This window comes from Lithobates pipiens, unplaced genomic scaffold, assembly GCF_037356315.1.
Source record: "Lithobates pipiens isolate NorthernLeopardFrog02 unplaced genomic scaffold, aLitPip1_a1.2 Scaffold_22, whole genome shotgun sequence".
In the NCBI taxonomy this organism is placed as follows: domain Eukaryota; kingdom Metazoa; phylum Chordata; class Amphibia; order Anura; family Ranidae; genus Lithobates; species Lithobates pipiens.
Window position 1 is genome coordinate 46,458,294 of NW_027507784.1, and position 17,880 is coordinate 46,476,173.

Genomic DNA, 17,880 nt, shown 5'->3' on the forward strand with positions numbered 1-17,880 from the left:
AGAGATGAAACAAATCCTCCTATATAAGTTGTATCTGTTTATCTGCAGCCCCCTCTCATTTTACACAGAATTTCTCAGCGGCAGAAGGCAGGAATCTGATGTCACACTGCACAGGATAGAACAGAGTTGAGTGTAATCTGAGACCTGAGTGGAGGGAATGGACACACCCAAACTACACAGTTTCAAACATGCACAGCTAAGGCTGTCAATCACCTGCTTGTGCTGGCGGTTATCTTCCAGAATTGCCTGGTGTTGGCACAGACTGTCAGAAGTGACTTGTGCATATAGCAAAGGAATGGGAATAAAGATATAAATCATACTCGGTGCTTTGGATAGAGGACAAAATGCTTTGTTCATTATTCATTTCAGAGGTGTAAAAACAATTAAATACACACTGTGGTATTGTATTTGATAATAAAATTGAGTGTAATCTGATTTTTCTTTATGTCTAGTGGCTCCACAGGAGATAGAACCTGTGAGATTCTCCCTCAGTAAATCAGGAGAGGTGAGATGTACTCTGACTCTGAAGAGATTCTACCCTTCTGATATTACCATCACTTGGCACACAGAACAACAAGCTAAGCTAAAGTCTGATGGCAAACCAGCAAAGCCTGCGGATGGAGAAACATTTGATGTTACCAGTGTGTGCACATTGCCCCGATCTCCCAGCTTTCCTGTCTATGTGACCTGGGAGCATCAATCAGTGAGACAACCTCAGAGGACCGTACTAAGGAGATCAGGTAATACATGAATACAGCAGATTATATCAATTGTTACTGATAACTTTCTAATAATGGAAACTGGGTTCACCTGAAATAGGTTTTCTACTATCCCTGTTCGGTTCTATAATACCAGTTGATAACTTCATCAGAAAATGTGTTTGTATTGGAAATAATTTTACTTCTACATCACTATTCTTCTTGGGGACTCAAAGCACATTATCTGTTGTTGGGGGAGCCATCTTGGGTGCCCTCTGTAGAATATCATATTAAAGGAGTTGTAAAGTTAATTATTTTTATTTTTTAAATAACATGTTATACTTACCTCCACTGTGCAGCTCGTTTTGCACAGAGTGGCCCCGAACCTGGTTTCAGGGGTCCCTCGGCGGGTGTCTCGGCTTCCCCCAGCAAGTACTTCTCACGTTTGTGTGAGTTCCCTCGCATGGTGAGAAGCACATGCGGGCGCGCTCCCATGATACAGCCGGCGGCTACAGATGCTCACTGTATCACTCGGAACCCGCCCCTGGCGCACAGCGTCATTGGATGTGATTGACAGCAGCACGAGCCAATGGTTGCGCTGCTTTCAATCCATCCACTCTAGCCAATCGGCAGCCAGGCTGAGCGGCGAAGAGGATGTTGGAGGCAAGCATGGGACGTTCGAGGGGTCAGGTAAGAAAAACGGGGGGCTGGGGCCGCGGCCACTGTCAGATGTTTTTTCCCCTTAATGCATAGAATGCATTAAGGTGAAAAATTATTTACCTTTACAACCCCTTTAGACCCCTTTCACACCAGGGCGTTTTGCAGGCGCTATAGCGTTAGAAATAGCGCCTGCAATCCGCCCTAAAGAAGCTGCACCATAGTGTGTAGTGTGAAACCCCCGAGGGCTTTCACACTACAGCGGTGCGCTGGCAGGACGTCAGAAAAAAGTCCTGCCAGCAGCTTCTTTGGAGCAGTGAAGGAGCGGTGTGTTTACCGCTCCTCCACCGCTGCTCCCCATTGAAATCAATGGGGCAGCGCTGTAATGCTGCTGGCAAAACGCCGCTATTGCGGCATATTGCCGGTGGTTTTAACCCTTTCGCGGCCGCTAGCAGGGGTAAAAGCGCCCCGCTATTGGCCGAAATGCGCCGCAAATCCGGCGGTAAAACGTTGCTAAAAATAGCGGCGTTTTACCGCCGATGCAAAGGGCCGTGTGGTGTGAAAGGGGTCTAAAGGTAAATTTTAGACAGGAGCCCATTACCCCACTTGCACATCTTTGTTGTGAGGGAGGAAACCTGGCCAGGACCTGAACCAAGGACTCCAATGCTTCCTGGCAGAAGTGCTAACCTTTGAACCATTGTGCTGCACTTCCATATTATTTTCAACATAGAGTGAAATGGACTTTAAAACTCCATACAGATGGTGTTCCTGATGGGAATCGGGCTCAGAATTCGGGACTCTCATTGGCCCTCCAGGGTAATGAAGCAGCCTCCATTGACCCCCATATACAGGCTCTCTCTTCTCATAAGTAGAAGTGATATACAGCAAAGATCACACGACCTGCCTATTAGCGGAATTGTGGAAAAGATGTAAACTATACGAAGCTCCTCTCAGTGTCTAAACACAGCAGTGACAACGCTAGTAATGAGACAAGAAGCCGGCACTGTCACTACACATCACTCTGTCAGCATTGCTGGTACATGGCATTGTGTCAGAACATGGAACACGTCACCTGTGCCATCTGTCATGTCAGATCACTGTATGGTAACACATGTCACTCCCTACATAACATATTCTAACAATCATCAGAGGTCCCCAGTGTTATAGGTGCTCATCAGTCCAGGATTTTGTAGGTGAATCTTAGGGGTTGATTTACTAAAACTGTAGAGTTCAAAATCTGGTGCAGCTGTGCATGGTAGCCAATCAGCTTCTAACTTCAGCTTGTTGAATTAAACTTTGACGTAAAACATGGATTCTGATTGGTTTCTATGCAGAGCTGCACCAGATTTTGTATCCTTCAGTTTTAGTAAATCAGCACCTTAGTGTTTTCTGGTTCAATGTGTGTAACAGGCTAGACCACTAAAGCTTCATCTCATTATAGCTGGGACATTTACTATACAGGAACTCACTAGAGTTGATTTACTAAGGCCCCTTTCACACGGATGATCTGTTCAGGTCCTCCTGTCAGTTTTTCAGGCGGACCAGAACAGATGGAGCATCAGATGTCAGCAGTGACATGTCCGCTGACATCCGAGCAGCTCCAATCCGAAAAAGTGTGAAGGAGGAAAAACCTATTTTTCCATCCGTCATCGGATCGGATAGTGTGACGACGGGCACTGCAGTGTGCAGAGACAGACCTGTCATCTTCCTGCTCAGCGGAGATCGCTCCGGCGATCCCTGCCGAGCCAGCGGATATCCACGGGGCAGATCAGCACTGATCCGCCCGTGTGAAAGGACCTTAAGGCTATGTTCACATTGCAGCGATGCGGGAACGCTGCGAATCCGCGGCTGGATTCCCGCATCGCATGCCTCCCAGCGGCAGTTCACACTGCCCTATGCGAACTGCTGGGAGTGTCAGTGAAACGTTAATGACACCCCCAGATCAGTTCGCATATCGCAGTGCGATCTGCAAACTCGGACAGGAATCGGATCGCATGGTGTGAACATCCATGCGATCCGATTCTGCTGCGGACCAAAAAAAGGGTCCTGTGTGAGTTTGGGGCGGGTGCGATGCGAATTCAGCCACACTATCTGTATGGCTGAACTCGCACCGCACAGAGATCGGATGTGATTTGCACTGCAGTGCGGTGCGAATCACATCCGGTTCTCGTAGCCGCAGCTGTGTGAACCTGGCCTAAAACTGGAGAGTACAAAATCTGGTGCAGCTCTGTATAGAAACCAATCAGCTTTTTTTGTCAAAGCTTATTGAACAAGCTGAAGTTAGAAGCTGATTGGCTACTATGCACAGTTGCCCCAGATTTTGCACTCTTCAGTTTAAGTAAATCAACCCCTATTGTGTTTGTCCTGCTTTATTTGTTTTTGTATGTCCCTGTGTATCCCTCTTCTTCTCTTAGTACAGCCGTATGTTAGCCACTCCCAGCACTATGGGTCTAAAGTAGCACCGTTCTCACCCATATAGAATAAAGAAAATTTCAAAACACTGGTGTTGTTTTTTTTTAAACGGTAACCATTTGTCTTTTGGCCTTCACAATAGACCATATTGACTTCCTCTGTATGTGCCCAGCTTCAATAAACTAACACTGGATTCCACTTCTGAGCCTTCCCAATGAGTTAATCTGCCTGTGAATCTACTCAAGTCAGCAAGCTGCCATATTCTAGATGGAAACTGGGTCTCGGGAGGGGTGTGTCTTTTGCATATAGTGAAATTTGAGACATAGCAAAATAATCAGCCTAAAAAAAAAGGGTTTAGGATACCCCTCCCCCACCTTCTTACACATATAGGCAGCATTTAGTTTCTCATTCTGAGGGGTTATTAGGAGAAGCATCTACCCGACAAACAGATAATATCTCTGACAGCATACATTACTTGAAATGTACATAATTACACGTCCTTGTTTCTGTTATTATAATATTTATTTTATTTGGACTAATAATTTTGATTACCTTCCAGATCTTCCTTGGCGTCCCCAGATTTCAGAACTAAATTCATCTGACCTAAAACTCAACACTGAGTCCAAAATACAAGTGAACATTTCTGGATATTTCCCTGAGGATCTGACTGTGGAATGGAATAAGAAGGAGATGAAGACAGACAAATTTGTTGCTGTTGATATCAATAAATACAAGAGTGAAATCAGTGAACACCAGAGACAGTCAGATAACACATACAGCTGTACAGCCAGTCTGCTGTTCACCCCGACACTGCCAGAAGATCAGAGGTCAGAGTTCATGTGCAGAGTGCAGCATCCAAGTCTGGAGCAGCCCATACAGAGAAGAATAGGACCCCTACAAATTACAGGTAAGTTCTCTACACTGACAACCAACAACTATTAGGATGTTACAGTATATTGATGGAAGAGACACGTTCACATAAAATTCAAAAAAGCATTTCCAGTGACAGTAAGAGAAAGTATCCTAATAATGTAGTCTGCAGCTGTTCATTTTTGAGGTTAAATGGAAACGTGAATCCTGGAAATTGGGAAAAAACTGTTATATATATTAAACATTATTATTACTATACAGGATTTATGTAGCTCCAACAGTTGCACAGCACTTTACATATCACTTTAACCACTTCAGCCCCGGAAGGATTTACCCACTTCCTGGCCAGGCTATTTTTTGTGATTCGGCACTGCGTCGATTTTACTAACAATTGCGCGGTCGTGCGACATTTGTACCCAAATAAAACTGACGTCCTTTTTTCCCACAAATATAGCTTTTTTTGGTGGTATTTCATCACCTCTGCAGTTTTTATTTTTTGCGCTATAAACAAAAAATGCGACAATTTTGAAAAAAAAAACACAATATCTTTTACTTTCTGCTATAATAAATATCCAAAATATAAATAAAAAATAATAATTTCTTCCTCAGTTTAGGCCGATATGTATTCTTCTATATATTTTTGTTACACAAAATCGCACTAAGCGTATATATTGATTGCTTTGCACAAAAGTTATAGCGTCTACAAAATAGGGGATAGCGTTATGGCATTTTTATTATTCATTTTTTTTATTTACTAGTAATGGCAGCGATCTGCGATTTTAGCGGGACTGCAACATTGCGGTGGACAGAGTTGGACACTTTTTTGGGACCACTGACATTTATACAGCGATCAGAGCTAAAAATAGCCACTGATTACTGTATAAATGACATTGGCAGGGAAGGAATTAACACTAGGGGGGCGATCAAGGGGTTAAATGTGTGTCCTAGGGAGTGATTCCTGCCAGGAGGAGGAGACCGATCATTGTTCTTAACCAACAGGAGCAATAGATCTGTCTCCTCTCTCTTGACAGAACGGATATCTATCTGTTTATATTGCCAGATCTTCTTTCTGCCTCTCCCAGGAGTGCCCAGGATGCCCAGGAAGCATCGTGGCCGCCAGGCATGTGCATCAGCTTCTACATCACGCGGCGGCCCCTTTACCCCTAAGACCCCTTTCACACTGGGGCGTTTTTCAGGCGTTTTTCAGGCGCTTTAGCATTAAAAAAAGCGCCTGTAAAGCGCTTGAAAGAAGCCTCATCTGCAGTCCCAATGTGAAAGCCCAAGTGCTTTAAGAGCCCTTTCACAATGTCAGCGCCCAAAAAACGCTCGTAAAGCGCCGCTTAAACTAGCAGCGCTTTACCAGCGTTTTTCGAGCGTTATTGGGGCGCTTTTAACCCCTGCTAGTGGCCAAATAAAGGGTTAAAAGCGCCCACAAAATGCTGCTGCCAATAGCGTTTTTTCAGGCATTTTACAGGCACTTCCCATTGATTTCAATGGGAAGGGGCGCTTTAGGAGCGTTGTATTCACCGCTCCAAAAGCGCTGCAAAGAAGCTGCTTGCAGAACTTTTTTTGACGCCCTGCCAGCGCAGCGCCTCAGTGTGAAAGCACTCGGGCTTTTACATTGGGATTGCAGTTGTAGCTTCTTTCAGGCGCTTTTTTTAACGCTAAAACGCCTGAAAAACGCTCCAGTGGTGAAAGGGATCTCGGTGTGAAAGCACTCGGGCTTTTACATTGGGATTGCATTTGCAGCTTCTTTCATGCGCTTTACAGGCGCTTTTTTTAACGCTAAAGCACCTGAAAAACGCCCTAAAAACGCCCCAGTGTGAAAGGGGTCTTAAAGTGTCCAGCTATGCCGCTTTGCGCAGGGGAGCCAACCTGCTGCCGTATTATGACGGCTGCAGGTCAGCAAGTAGTTACCTTGGTGTTTGTAAACTCTTACATATACCCAGTGAAGTGACTGGCCTCAGGTGATAAACAGAGGTTAAAAAAATCCTCCTACATAAGTTGTACCTGTTTATCTGCCGCTCTCTCTCATCTTTCACAACTTTTTCCCAGCTGCAGAAAGCAGGAGTCAGGGATCTGATGTCGCACACTGCACAGCATAAGGGCCCTTTCACACTTGTACGACTTGTCCCACGATTTGGGAATGCAGAGTAGCCTGACAAATAGTTTCCCACGATTTCCAATGACTACCATTCATATTCGTACGACTTCAAGTCTTGCCGACTTCAAAGTAGTCCCTGCACTACTTTGGTCCGACTTTGATGTGAGTTCAGGTTCATAGACCTCGAGTCTCCCTGAAATCGTGGCAAAATCACGGCTGTGAAATTGCAGTAAAATCGCAGCAAAATCACGTGACTTTGAAGTCACAGTAGTGTGAAAGGGGCATAAAGCAGAGTTCAGTGTAATCTGAAGCCTGAGCGGAGGGAACGGACACACCCCTCTACACAGTCTCAAAAGTGCACATCTGAGGCTGTTAATCACCTGCTGGGGCGGGCGGGCCATTTCCAGGGTTGCCTGTTGGCGGCATAGACTGTCAGAAGTGACAATGCATATAGCAAAGGGATGAGAGAGGAGATAGAAATCATACTCGGTGCTTTGGGTAAAGGACAGAATGCTTTGTTCATTATTCATTTCAGAGGTGTAAAAACAATTAAATACACACTGTGGTATTGTATTTGATAAAAAAAATTGTGTGTAATCTGATTTGTATTTATGTCTAGTGGCTCCACAGGAGATAGAACCTGTGACATTCTCCCTCAGTAAATCAGGAGAGGTGACATGTACTCTGACTCTGAAGAGATTCTACCCTTCTGATATTACCATCACTTGGAGCACAGAACAACAAACTAAGCTAAAGTCTGATGGCAAACCAGCACAGTCTGCGGATGGTGAAACATTTGATGTTACCAGTGTGTGCACATTGCCCCGATCTCTCTGCTTTCCTGTCTATGTGACCTGGGAGCATCAATCAGTGAGACAACCTCAGAGGATCGTACTAAAGAGATCAGGTAATACATGACTACAGCAGATTATATCAATTGTCACTGATAACTTTCTAATAATGGAAACTGGGTTCACCTGAAATAGGTTTTCTACTATCCCTGTTCAGTTATATAATACCAGTTGATAACTTCATCAGAAAATGTGTTTGTATTGGAAATAATTTTACTTCTACATCACTATTCTTCTTGGGGACTCAAAGCACGTTATCTGCTGTTGGGGGAGCCATCTTGGGTGCCCTCTGTAGAATATCACATTAAGGTAAACTTTAGACAGGAGCCCATTACCCCACTTGCACATCTTTGTTGTGAGGGAGGAAACCTGGCCAGGACCTGAACCAAGGACTACAATGCTTCCTGGCAGAAGTGCTAACCTTTGAACCATCGTGCTGCACTTCCATATTATTTTCAACTTAGGATGAAATGGACTTTAATCGGGCTCAGAATCTGGGCTCTCATTGGCCCTCCAGAGTAATGAAGGAGCCTCCATTGACCCCCATATACAGGCTCTCTCTTCTAAGTAGAAGCGATATACAGCAAAGATCCCACTACCTGCCTATTAGTGGAATTGTGGAAAAGATGTAAACTATACGAAGCTCCTCTCTGTGTCTAAACACAGCAGTGACAACGCTAGTAATGAGACAAGAAGCCGGCACTGGCACTACACATCACTCTGTCAGCATTGCTGGTACATGGCATTGTGTCAGAACATGGAACACGTCACCTGTGCCATCTGTCATGTCAGATCACTGTATGGTAACACATGTCACTCCCTACATAACATTCTAACACTCATCAGAGGTCCCCAGTGTTATAGGTGCTCATCAGTCCAGGATTTTGTAGGTGATTCCTAGGGGTTGATTTACTAAAACTGGAGAGTTCAAAATCGGTGCAGCTCTGCATGGTAGCCAATCAGCTTCTAACTTCAGCTTGACGAATTAAGCTGTGACAAAAAACCTGGAAGCTGATTGGTTTCTATACAGAGTTGCTCCAGATGTTTTACTCTTCAGTTTTGATAAATCAGCCCCTTAGGCCGCGTACACACGCGGGGACTGTTCGCCCAACTTTGTCCGCTGAACAGTGTTTCGGCGGACAGTCCGCTCGTGTGTGGGCTTTCAGCGGACAGTTTCAGCGAACAGTTTGCTGAACAAGGTTTTTCGGAATTTCCGAAAAACTGTCCGCTGAAACTTGGTTTCAGCGAACAGTCCCCTCGTGTGTAGGCTTGTTCGTCAAACTAAGTTCCGCGCATGCTCAGAAAGGATTTACACGCTGAAAGTTGTAATGCAGTGTATAGGACGTTGTATTTTCCGTCCCGTCGTACGTGCCGTTCACGTCATCGCGCACGGTTTCAGCAAACTGTTCGTTCGTCGTGTGTGGCCATGTCCGTCCATGCTAATTTTGAGCGGACTGTTTGCTGAAACTGTTTGACGGACAAAGTTGAGCGAACAGTCCCCGCGTGTGTACACGGCCTTAGTGTTTTCTGGCTCTGTTCAATGTGTGTAACAGGCTAGACCAGTGATGGCGAACCTTTTTGAGTCTGAGTGCCCAAACTGAAATAAATAAGTTGGTTTTGTGTTGTAAAGTGCCAACACGGCAATTCGTGAGAGAGGGGTGCTGAGCAAAAGAGAGGGGGTGTGTGAGAGAGATGGGGGTGTGTGAGAGAGATGGGGGTGTGTGTAAGAGAGAGAGAGGGTTGTGTGTAAGAGAGAGAGGGGGTTGTGAGATAGGGGTTTGTGAGAAAGAGAGAAAGGGGGCTGTGAGAGAGAGAGGACACATAGAGAGATAAAGGTGACAGAGAGTGAGGGGGGGACAGATAGATAGAGATAGGGGACACACACAGAGGGGGGACACACGGGGGCAGAGAGGGGGAGGGAGAACAGAGAGGGGGAGGGGGGACAGAGAGGGAGAGGGGGGACAGAGGGGGAAGGGTGTGAGAGATATGGGACAGAGATAAAGGGGAGGGCACAGTGAAAGAGAGAGAGGACAGAGAGAGAGAAGGGTGACAGAGAGTGAGGGGGGACAGATAGATAGAGATAGGTGATGCACACAGAGAGGGGGGACACACGGGGGGCAGAAAGAGGGGGGACACAGAGGGGGAGGAGTGTGAGAGATGCTGAGAGAGAGAGGGGGCAGAGAGAGAGAGAGGGGGCAGAGAGAGAGAGATGGGACAGAGAGAGAGAGAGAGATATGGGACAGAGATAAAGAGGAGGGCACAGAGATAGAGAGGGGGGACAGAGAGAGAGAGAGAGAGGGGGGACAGAGAGAGAGAGAGAGAGGGGGGACAGAGAGAGAGAGGGTGGAACAGAGAGAGAGTAAGAGGGTGGAACAGAGAGAGAGAGAGAGGGGGGACAGAGAGAGAGAGGGTGGAACAGAGAGAGAGAGAGAGAGGGGGTGGAACGGAGAGAGAGAGAGGGTGGAACAGAGAGAGAGAGAGAGGGGGGACAGAGAGAGAGAGGGGGGGCAGAGAGAGAGAGAGAGGGTGGAACAGAGAGAGAGAGAGAGAGAGAGGGGGTGGAACGGAGAGAGAGAGAGGGTGGAACAGAGAGAGAGAGGGGGGACAGAGAGAGATAGAGAGAGAGAGGGGGACAGAGAGAGGGTGAACAGAAAGAGGGGGACACGGGGGCTGAAAAAGAGGAGAGCTGAGAGAAAGGGAGACCTCTAGCTCTGTCCTTATCTGCAATCCCTGCTCTGCCTCCCTGCCCCAGTCTTTGTCTGCAGGTATTCAGTGTATAATTGTGCCCGGTACCTGTCTCCATCCCTGTTCCATCCAGCGGCTCCCTCACAGCCTGCGCCTCTCTCCTGTCCTTGTCTTCTGGGCCCATGGTCAGTCTGTTCTCCGGGCCTCACTGTTGAAGGAGGTTTGAGGAGTCCAAGCTCCGGAAGGCGCCAGGGATGCTGCGCCCCTCTTCAGCCATACAATGAAGCAGTGAAGCTCTTCTCTCCCTCCCGTGCGTGCTGTCAGGCACGCTGTAGCCTACCATGCGGAGAATGTGGGGCTGCCCACTCACTCATGCAGACAGTTTCCCACACCTCGCCGCTGCTTGCTTCTCTCCCTCGCGTGCTCTCAGGTCTGTAGCCTTCCGCGCGGAGGCTGCGGAGCCGCCCACTCATTCGTGCAGTTAATTTCCTGCCATGTTAGTTAGCTTTCTGCCATGTTCTCCCCACCGTAATCCAGGACCCTCTCGCGTGCCCACAGAGATGGCTCTGTGTGCCAGCTGTGGCACGCGTGCCATAGGTTCGCCATCACTGGGCTAGACCAATAAAGCTCCATCTCATTACAGGCATACCCCGCTTTTAAGTACACAATGGGGTTTATTTACTAAAGCTGGAACGTTGTATAGCTGGGACATTTTGTATGTCCCTGTGTATCCCTCTTCTTCTCTTAGTACAGCCCCACACTAACTACTCCCAGCACTATGGGTCACTCTAGATTACTACAGTTATCACCCACATAGAATAAAGAAAATTTCAAGAACACTTGTCTTTTTTCTTTTTTTTTTTTATAAACGGTGAACATTTGCTTTTGACCTTCAAAATGAGCTCAATTAACATTATCTGTATGTGCCCATCTGCAATAAATTTTACTTCTTATTTTACTTCTGAGCCTTCCCCATGAGTTAAACTGCCTGTGAATCTACTCAAGTCAGCAAGTTTCCATATTCTAGATGCAAATTGAGTTTTAGGAGTGGTGTGTCTTTTGCATATAGTGAAATCTGAGACATAGCAAAATGATCTAACCTAAAAATGGTTTGGGATAAGCCCTCCCCCCTCCCCCACCTTTTTACAGATATAAGCAGCATTTCATTTCTCGTTCTGAGAGGTTAATAGAAGAAGCACCTACCAGACAACCAGATCATTTCTCTGATAGCATACATTACTTGAGATGTACATAATTACATGTCTGTTATAATGTTTGTGTTATTGGACTAATAATTGTGATTACCTTCCAGATCTTCCTTGGCTTCCACAGATAGGAGATATAAATTTGTCCAACATAAAACACAAAACAAAGTCCACACTACAAGTGAAAATCTCTGGATATTTCCCTGAGGGTCCAACTGTGGAATGGTCTAAGAAGAAGATGGGGACGGACGGATTTGTTGCTGTTGATATCAATAAATACAAGAGTGAAATCAGTGAACACCAGAGACAGTCAGATAACACATACAGCTGTACAGCCAGTCTGCTGTTCACCCCGACACTGCCAGAAGACCAGGGGTCAGAGTTCATGTGCAGAGTGCGGCATCCAAGTCTGGAGCAGCCCATAGAGAGAAGAATAGGACCCCTACACATTACGGGCAAGTTCTCCACACTGACAACCAACAACTATTAGGTTCACTGCTTGCCTACCAGGGCAGTTTTTTTTTTTTTACACACATGCTGAAATCTGCATTTTCTGCTAGAAAATTATGTAGAACCCCCAAACATTATATATATTTTCTGAAAGCAGAAGCCCTGGAAAAGAAAATGATGGTTGTTGCAATTTTTTTATGTCACAACACATTTGTGCAGGTTTTAATCTAATTCAACGTTTCAAGAAAAAATATATACTTAAATAAATTTTAATGCACACAAACACAATACAATACCCAATTTTTAGGTAAAAGATGGAGTTGCATTGAGTAAATAGATCCCATGTCAAGAAAAAACTGTGCACTTCCGTGAAATGGTGAGAAACTACAGTGCCTAAAATTGTCTGTAGTTGACACGGCACAGTGGTGTAGTGGTTAGCATTAACACCTAGCAGTAAAAAAGGGTCGCTGGTTTGAATCCCAACCATGGCACTACCTGCCTGGAGTTTGCATGTTCTCCCTGTGCCTGCGTGGGTTTCCTCCCACAATCCAAAGACATGCAGGTAGGTTAATTGGCTTCTGTCCAAAAAACTGGCCCTAGTATATGAATGGGGAACTTGAGGGTAGGGACTGATATGAGTGTGCAATGTACAGGGATAGGGACAATTGTAGACACTCAGGTTGAACTGGATGGTCTGGTGTCTTTATTGAACCTTACTAACTATGTAACTATATGACACTGTAAAAGCCTCTGCATGTTATCAGTTTAGAGAAAGTCATGAATTATGTCCTAGAATTATTCACGGCAATACATCACATGTGTGGTGCAATCACTGCACCGGACCTACATGCATGTGTGAAATTGCTTGTATGTGCAGGGGGACAAGGGTACAATTCCTTTTTTTGGGGGGGGGGGGGGTATTTATTTAATTTTAACAAATGTTTACTTTTTTAATTTAACTACATGGCGCCAAAAGATGGATACAGCGCGGGCCTTAATTGCAAATGCTGGGAGGGCGTCCATGGATGTCCTCACATGCATGTGCGGCCCGCTCTGTGATCACAGAGTCTATGAGACATAGATCCCGGCCCTTTACCACCTGATCAGCTCTCAGCCAATGACAGCTGAACACGTGATGTAAACAGAAGATCGTAACCAGCTTCTGTCAGAGGGATATTTTAATACATATTCCTTTTGATTAAATGAGCTTCCCGTCATGTGACCCTTCTCAGCATCTGTTCTGCTAGTGATCCAGCGTTGTAGCCTGGGCCTGCTGCTGACCAGACTTGTCTCTGTCCCTTCCCATGAAACCATTATAACACCGCTGGAGTTTTCAGGACTTGTCAGGAGCCCCCCAACAGACAGCCAATGGTAAGGTCCACATCCTCTGGTAGTAAAGTGGATATATTAAAAATGACCCTCCCACTTTGAAGCCCCAAAAGAGAGAAGATTGGGAGGGGGAGGGGGTTGCTGGCTGAAGTTTGGCTTTAAGAAATAAATAATTTTAAAACATTAAATACATATTTAAATTGTGTATAATGAAGTATAATAATAATAAATACATCCTCCTTTGGCCCCCTGTAAACGGGGCTGTCTAGCAGCTGTGCATGTCCCCTGATGTTTTAGTATGCCCAGAGGGGCAGGTTCAGCCCTGCTTGTAAAGTCTTTGGCAGGCTGCAGCTGGATAGGGCTGAACACCGTACCAAGTTGTACCCGCTTTAAGGGCCCTATGAGTTCAGGGATGTAAGGCCCGGAACACAGAAGATCTGCATATTCATCCCTAAATGTATAGGGCCCTAAATGTGGGTACTACTTGGTACAATGTTTTGCCCTATCCAACAGCAGCCAAAGATTGTAGCAGGCTGCAGGGTGCTGCACCTATCCCTCCCTGGGCACAGCACCCAGACGGGGGCCGATGACCAAGACTTATATTTACAGTACATCTACTAGTATGTCCAAAAATAACGGAACAAGAATAAAATGATCACAAACTAAGACGTTTTCTTTAGGGGAAAGTTAGAGGAGGGTAATAATTACCTTTATTTACATTCTCCCCACCCACAGATCTGCATTAATATCAACATTTATTTGCAAAGAGCTTATGGTTGCTGAATCCAGATAACACTAAGCAGCTCCCTTATCATTTGTTTTCATTGTTCTCTACAACTATTTTTTGTCCATCACAGAACCCGAAATGATGAACCAGCAAGAAACGTCAGATCGAGAAGAAGTGAACTGCCAAGATGGCGGCACTGGGATGTAAGAAGAACCACATTTCATAATAAATATTCCTTCCAGTTCTTCTATGAGAAAGTACCAGCCATGAGATAATACCCTGGACTACAGTTATCTTAAAGCACAGACCTCGCACCACATTTGACAGTCTATGAGGAAATCAGGATTGATCTCACACCTCTCATTGGAGTTCTACATTTTAAAGACACTAAACATTGCCGTAGGTTTAACAAAACAAGGAAGGACATGTTTTGTTTTTTTTACTATGTAGGCAATACTCAGTATTCTAGAATGTGTTTGCAAAGTGCACACACTGAGCAATAAGCTACCTGTAAGCGTTTGATGCATGCCTCTGGTACAGGTAAACCAAAGGATAGTAGTAGTAGTAAAATTGCACTGACATCAATAGAGGTAATTTGCACCACTGTGCTTTAGCTCTACAGATATGTAAGCTGCTGACACGTTCCAATACGATTTCATCCACCAGGTACTGAATTATCAGTTCAGAGTGCACTTTGCAACTGATAACTCAAGCTTAAGTGGTCTACCAATATGATAAAAAAATTTACTTTTATAGTCTATTACACATTTTATATAGCATTATTACATATAATTATTATATAACATATTATTACGTGACAAAAATGAATATTGAATGTTAAAATTATACAACTGAGTCATAATAAAGTAAACATATAACATACAATACATAATAATGTACATTATGATTATACTGTAGGTATTAAAAGATCAGTGAGTTTATTTGTAATGCTTTGGATTGAATCGATCAGATTTCTAGCAAAGAATTCATCTTTGGAAATGAGGGAAGTTGGGTAAGCAACAGAAATAGAAGATGTTGATAGTTGAGACAAAATGTGTTACTTTCCAGCCCAAACCCACATTTCTTCTAACATTAGGAGTGATTTTTTTTTTTTTTCACTTTGTGATTTACATTTATCTGCTGGATAATGAATGTATACTTAATGCCATGTCTGTGTGAAATGCAACCAAATCCTTAAACTAAATAAAATTTCTTACAAAAGTAATTCAAGCATTTGTTCCAGTAATGCCGCGTACACACGATCGAATTGTCCACCGGACTTAGTCCGCCGGACCGCATTACGCTGGACAATTCGATCGTGTGTGGGCTCCAGCGGACTTTTTCATCGTAAAGTCCAGCGGATTTAGAAAGTAGTTTTGACTCAAAATTTGTCCACCAGACCTGGCTTTCAGCGGACAACCCGTTCGTTAGTGTGCTAGTCCGGCGGACTAAGAACGACTCATGCTCTGAAGCAAGTACGAGAAGGAAGCTATTGGCTACTGGCTATTGAACTTCCTTTTTCTAGTCCCGTCGTACGTGCTGTATGTCATCGCATTCGAAATCGTCGGACTTTAGGAGTGTCCGTGTGTGGCCAAGTCCGTTCATTAGAAAGTCCAGTGGATTGTTTGCCGGATTGTTTGCCAGACAATTCGATCGTGTGTACGCGGCATAAGAAGTTTAATAACTCCAGTAAGAGAATACGCTCCCCAGATTCTCTCTCCACATTCAAAGTTAGGTGTCTTGATAGACACAATTCTGCATGCTTACTTTCTAGACTATATAAACTATTGTAGAATGAACTACGATTATGAATCCTTTATTATATTGTGGGAGTGGGAGAAGAAATTAGGTTATTGCCTGCCTGACAGTATTACAGATACAATTACTGTATTAGCTCCATACCTCTTCTGTGAATTCTAAGACCCAAGACTCTTGTTATAAATTGTGCAATTTGACAAATTGATGAAAATACCCAACAATCTCTGTGCAATGAATAATATATTAATGGATACTGGCGCCGATAGTGAAACTAAAAAGAGAAGGGCTGCTGCACCTGAAATGAGTGAAAAAGGAATGAGGAATGATGATGTGATGAAGGGCGCTCCCAATACAATCGCTGAAAGTGCAAAGAGTGATCTATGCAAATAACAAATAATATGTATACATTTCTTACCTTGTTTAAACGTATATTAGCGAATTGCTTCACTTTATACATGTGCACAAATGTTTCAAAGAGTATATTATATATATATAGTTTATAATTGCTCAAAACAAATATGTCATAAAAGGTTCAAAACAGTTCCAGAAATCTTTTTGGATGATTCTGCTCCAAACACCATGTGAAAATTAATATCCGTGTTCCAGATAAAATTTGTGACTTTTCACCCAAAGTGACAACAAAATGCACTCACCAGATGGCTCTGGACAGCAAGTGTCCATAAAGCATGAAGTAGCTCCTCAATCCCTGGAAACCATTCAATGATCTCCTCCCAAACGATGGTTCACATGTGTGGTGTACTAGGTTGAATGAGCCCGGGAACAGCCAGATCAAATCCTTAGTATATATCCTCCGCTTTAATCACCCACATCTGCACAGCAAGTTTCGCCAAAAAGAGCCAGGGAAGTCAGATATAGTATAGTATCGTTTGTTTATTGTTAAAAAATGTCACTTACAATTTTTTCCAGCAGGGGAGTGCAGGAATGCGTGCTGGAACATGAAATGCATGGAAGCTAGGTCTGGCACGCACTTCACGTGACTTTTGCTGGGGCGTTGCCTAATGCATAGCACACACCGCTGGTCAGATAGCGCTGTCTGAACGGACTTCCACCGCACTAAGTAGTTCCTCGCATGCTGATGCACTCCCCTGCTGGAAAAATTGTGACATTTTTAACAATAAACAAACAATACTACACTATATCTGCCTTCCCTGGCTCTTTTTGGCGAAACTTGCTTTGCAGATGTGGGTGATTAAAGCGGAGGATATATACTAAGGATTTGATCTGGCTGTTCCCGGGCTCATTCAACCTAGTACACCACACATGTGAACGATCGTTTGAGAGGAGATCGTTGAATGGTTTCCAGGGATTGAGGAGCTACTTCATGCTTTATGGTCACTTGCTGGCCAGAGCCATCTGGTGAGCGCATTTTGTTGTCACTTTGGGTGAAAAGTCACCAATTTTATCTGCAACACGGATATTATTTTTCACATGGTGTTTGGAGCAGAATCATCCAAAAAGATTTCTGGAGCTGTTTTGAACTTTTTATGACATATTTGTTTTGCGCAATTATAAACTATATATATATATCTTTGAAACATTTGTGAACATGCATAAAGTGAAACAATTCGCTAATATACGTTTAAACAAGGTTACAAACATATACATATTATTTGCATAGATCACTTTTTACAATTTCAGCGATTGTATTGGGAGTGCCCTTTATCACATCATCAATCTCTGTGCAATGTTGGGGAGGTTGTGGGTAGAAAGGAAAATTGCTACATCTCTGGTGGGAATGTCCCCTCATCAAACCCTTCTTGGGGGGAATTCCGTAACCTGAGTCCCAGTATTACTCAACATCAGTTAGCTTATGACTTTCTTCCTATGCTATTTCATGAAAATAGTTGATATCTCACCTCTATAATGTGGGCAAGTGCCTCATTTGATCTACTGGAAGTCTTCAGGAGTTCCTGCGGATAAAGATTGGTGCAAGAAATAAAGGAAGAAGAGGGAAGATATCAATCCGCTGATAATTACAACAAATAATTTTAATATGTACAGTATTCCTTATCTTAACAATAGAATAAGCAGCGCTAAATATAAATCCACACCAGTGAATTCAAAAGTATTAAAAACTATAGACCCAGTCCAGTGAACATGAATTACTAAATGT

At 44.1% G+C, this 17,880-nt stretch overlaps 1 protein-coding gene across 9 annotated transcripts in view; it reads left to right on the forward strand.

Annotated features, from left to right (window-relative positions):
• Window positions 1-15,213, forward strand: part of LOC143923729 (uncharacterized) — a 179,262-nt gene extending 164,049 nt beyond the window's left edge. For 6 of the 9 annotated variants that reach the window (XM_077447542.1, XM_077447543.1, XM_077447546.1 and 3 more), the window contains 5 exons: window positions 453-740; window positions 4,327-4,674; window positions 7,361-7,648; window positions 11,590-11,937; window positions 14,119-15,213. In XM_077447542.1, the coding sequence (XP_077303668.1) occupies window positions 453-740; window positions 4,327-4,674; window positions 7,361-7,648; window positions 11,590-11,937; window positions 14,119-14,195 (1,349 nt within the window). In that variant the 3' untranslated portion in view covers window positions 14,196-15,213. The remainder of the gene's footprint in view (window positions 1-452; window positions 741-4,326; window positions 4,675-7,360; window positions 7,649-11,589; window positions 11,938-14,118) is intronic. The other 3 variants (XM_077447544.1, XM_077447547.1, XM_077447548.1) reach the window with 3 other exon arrangements.
• The last annotated feature ends 2,667 nt before the right edge of the window (window positions 15,214-17,880 follow it).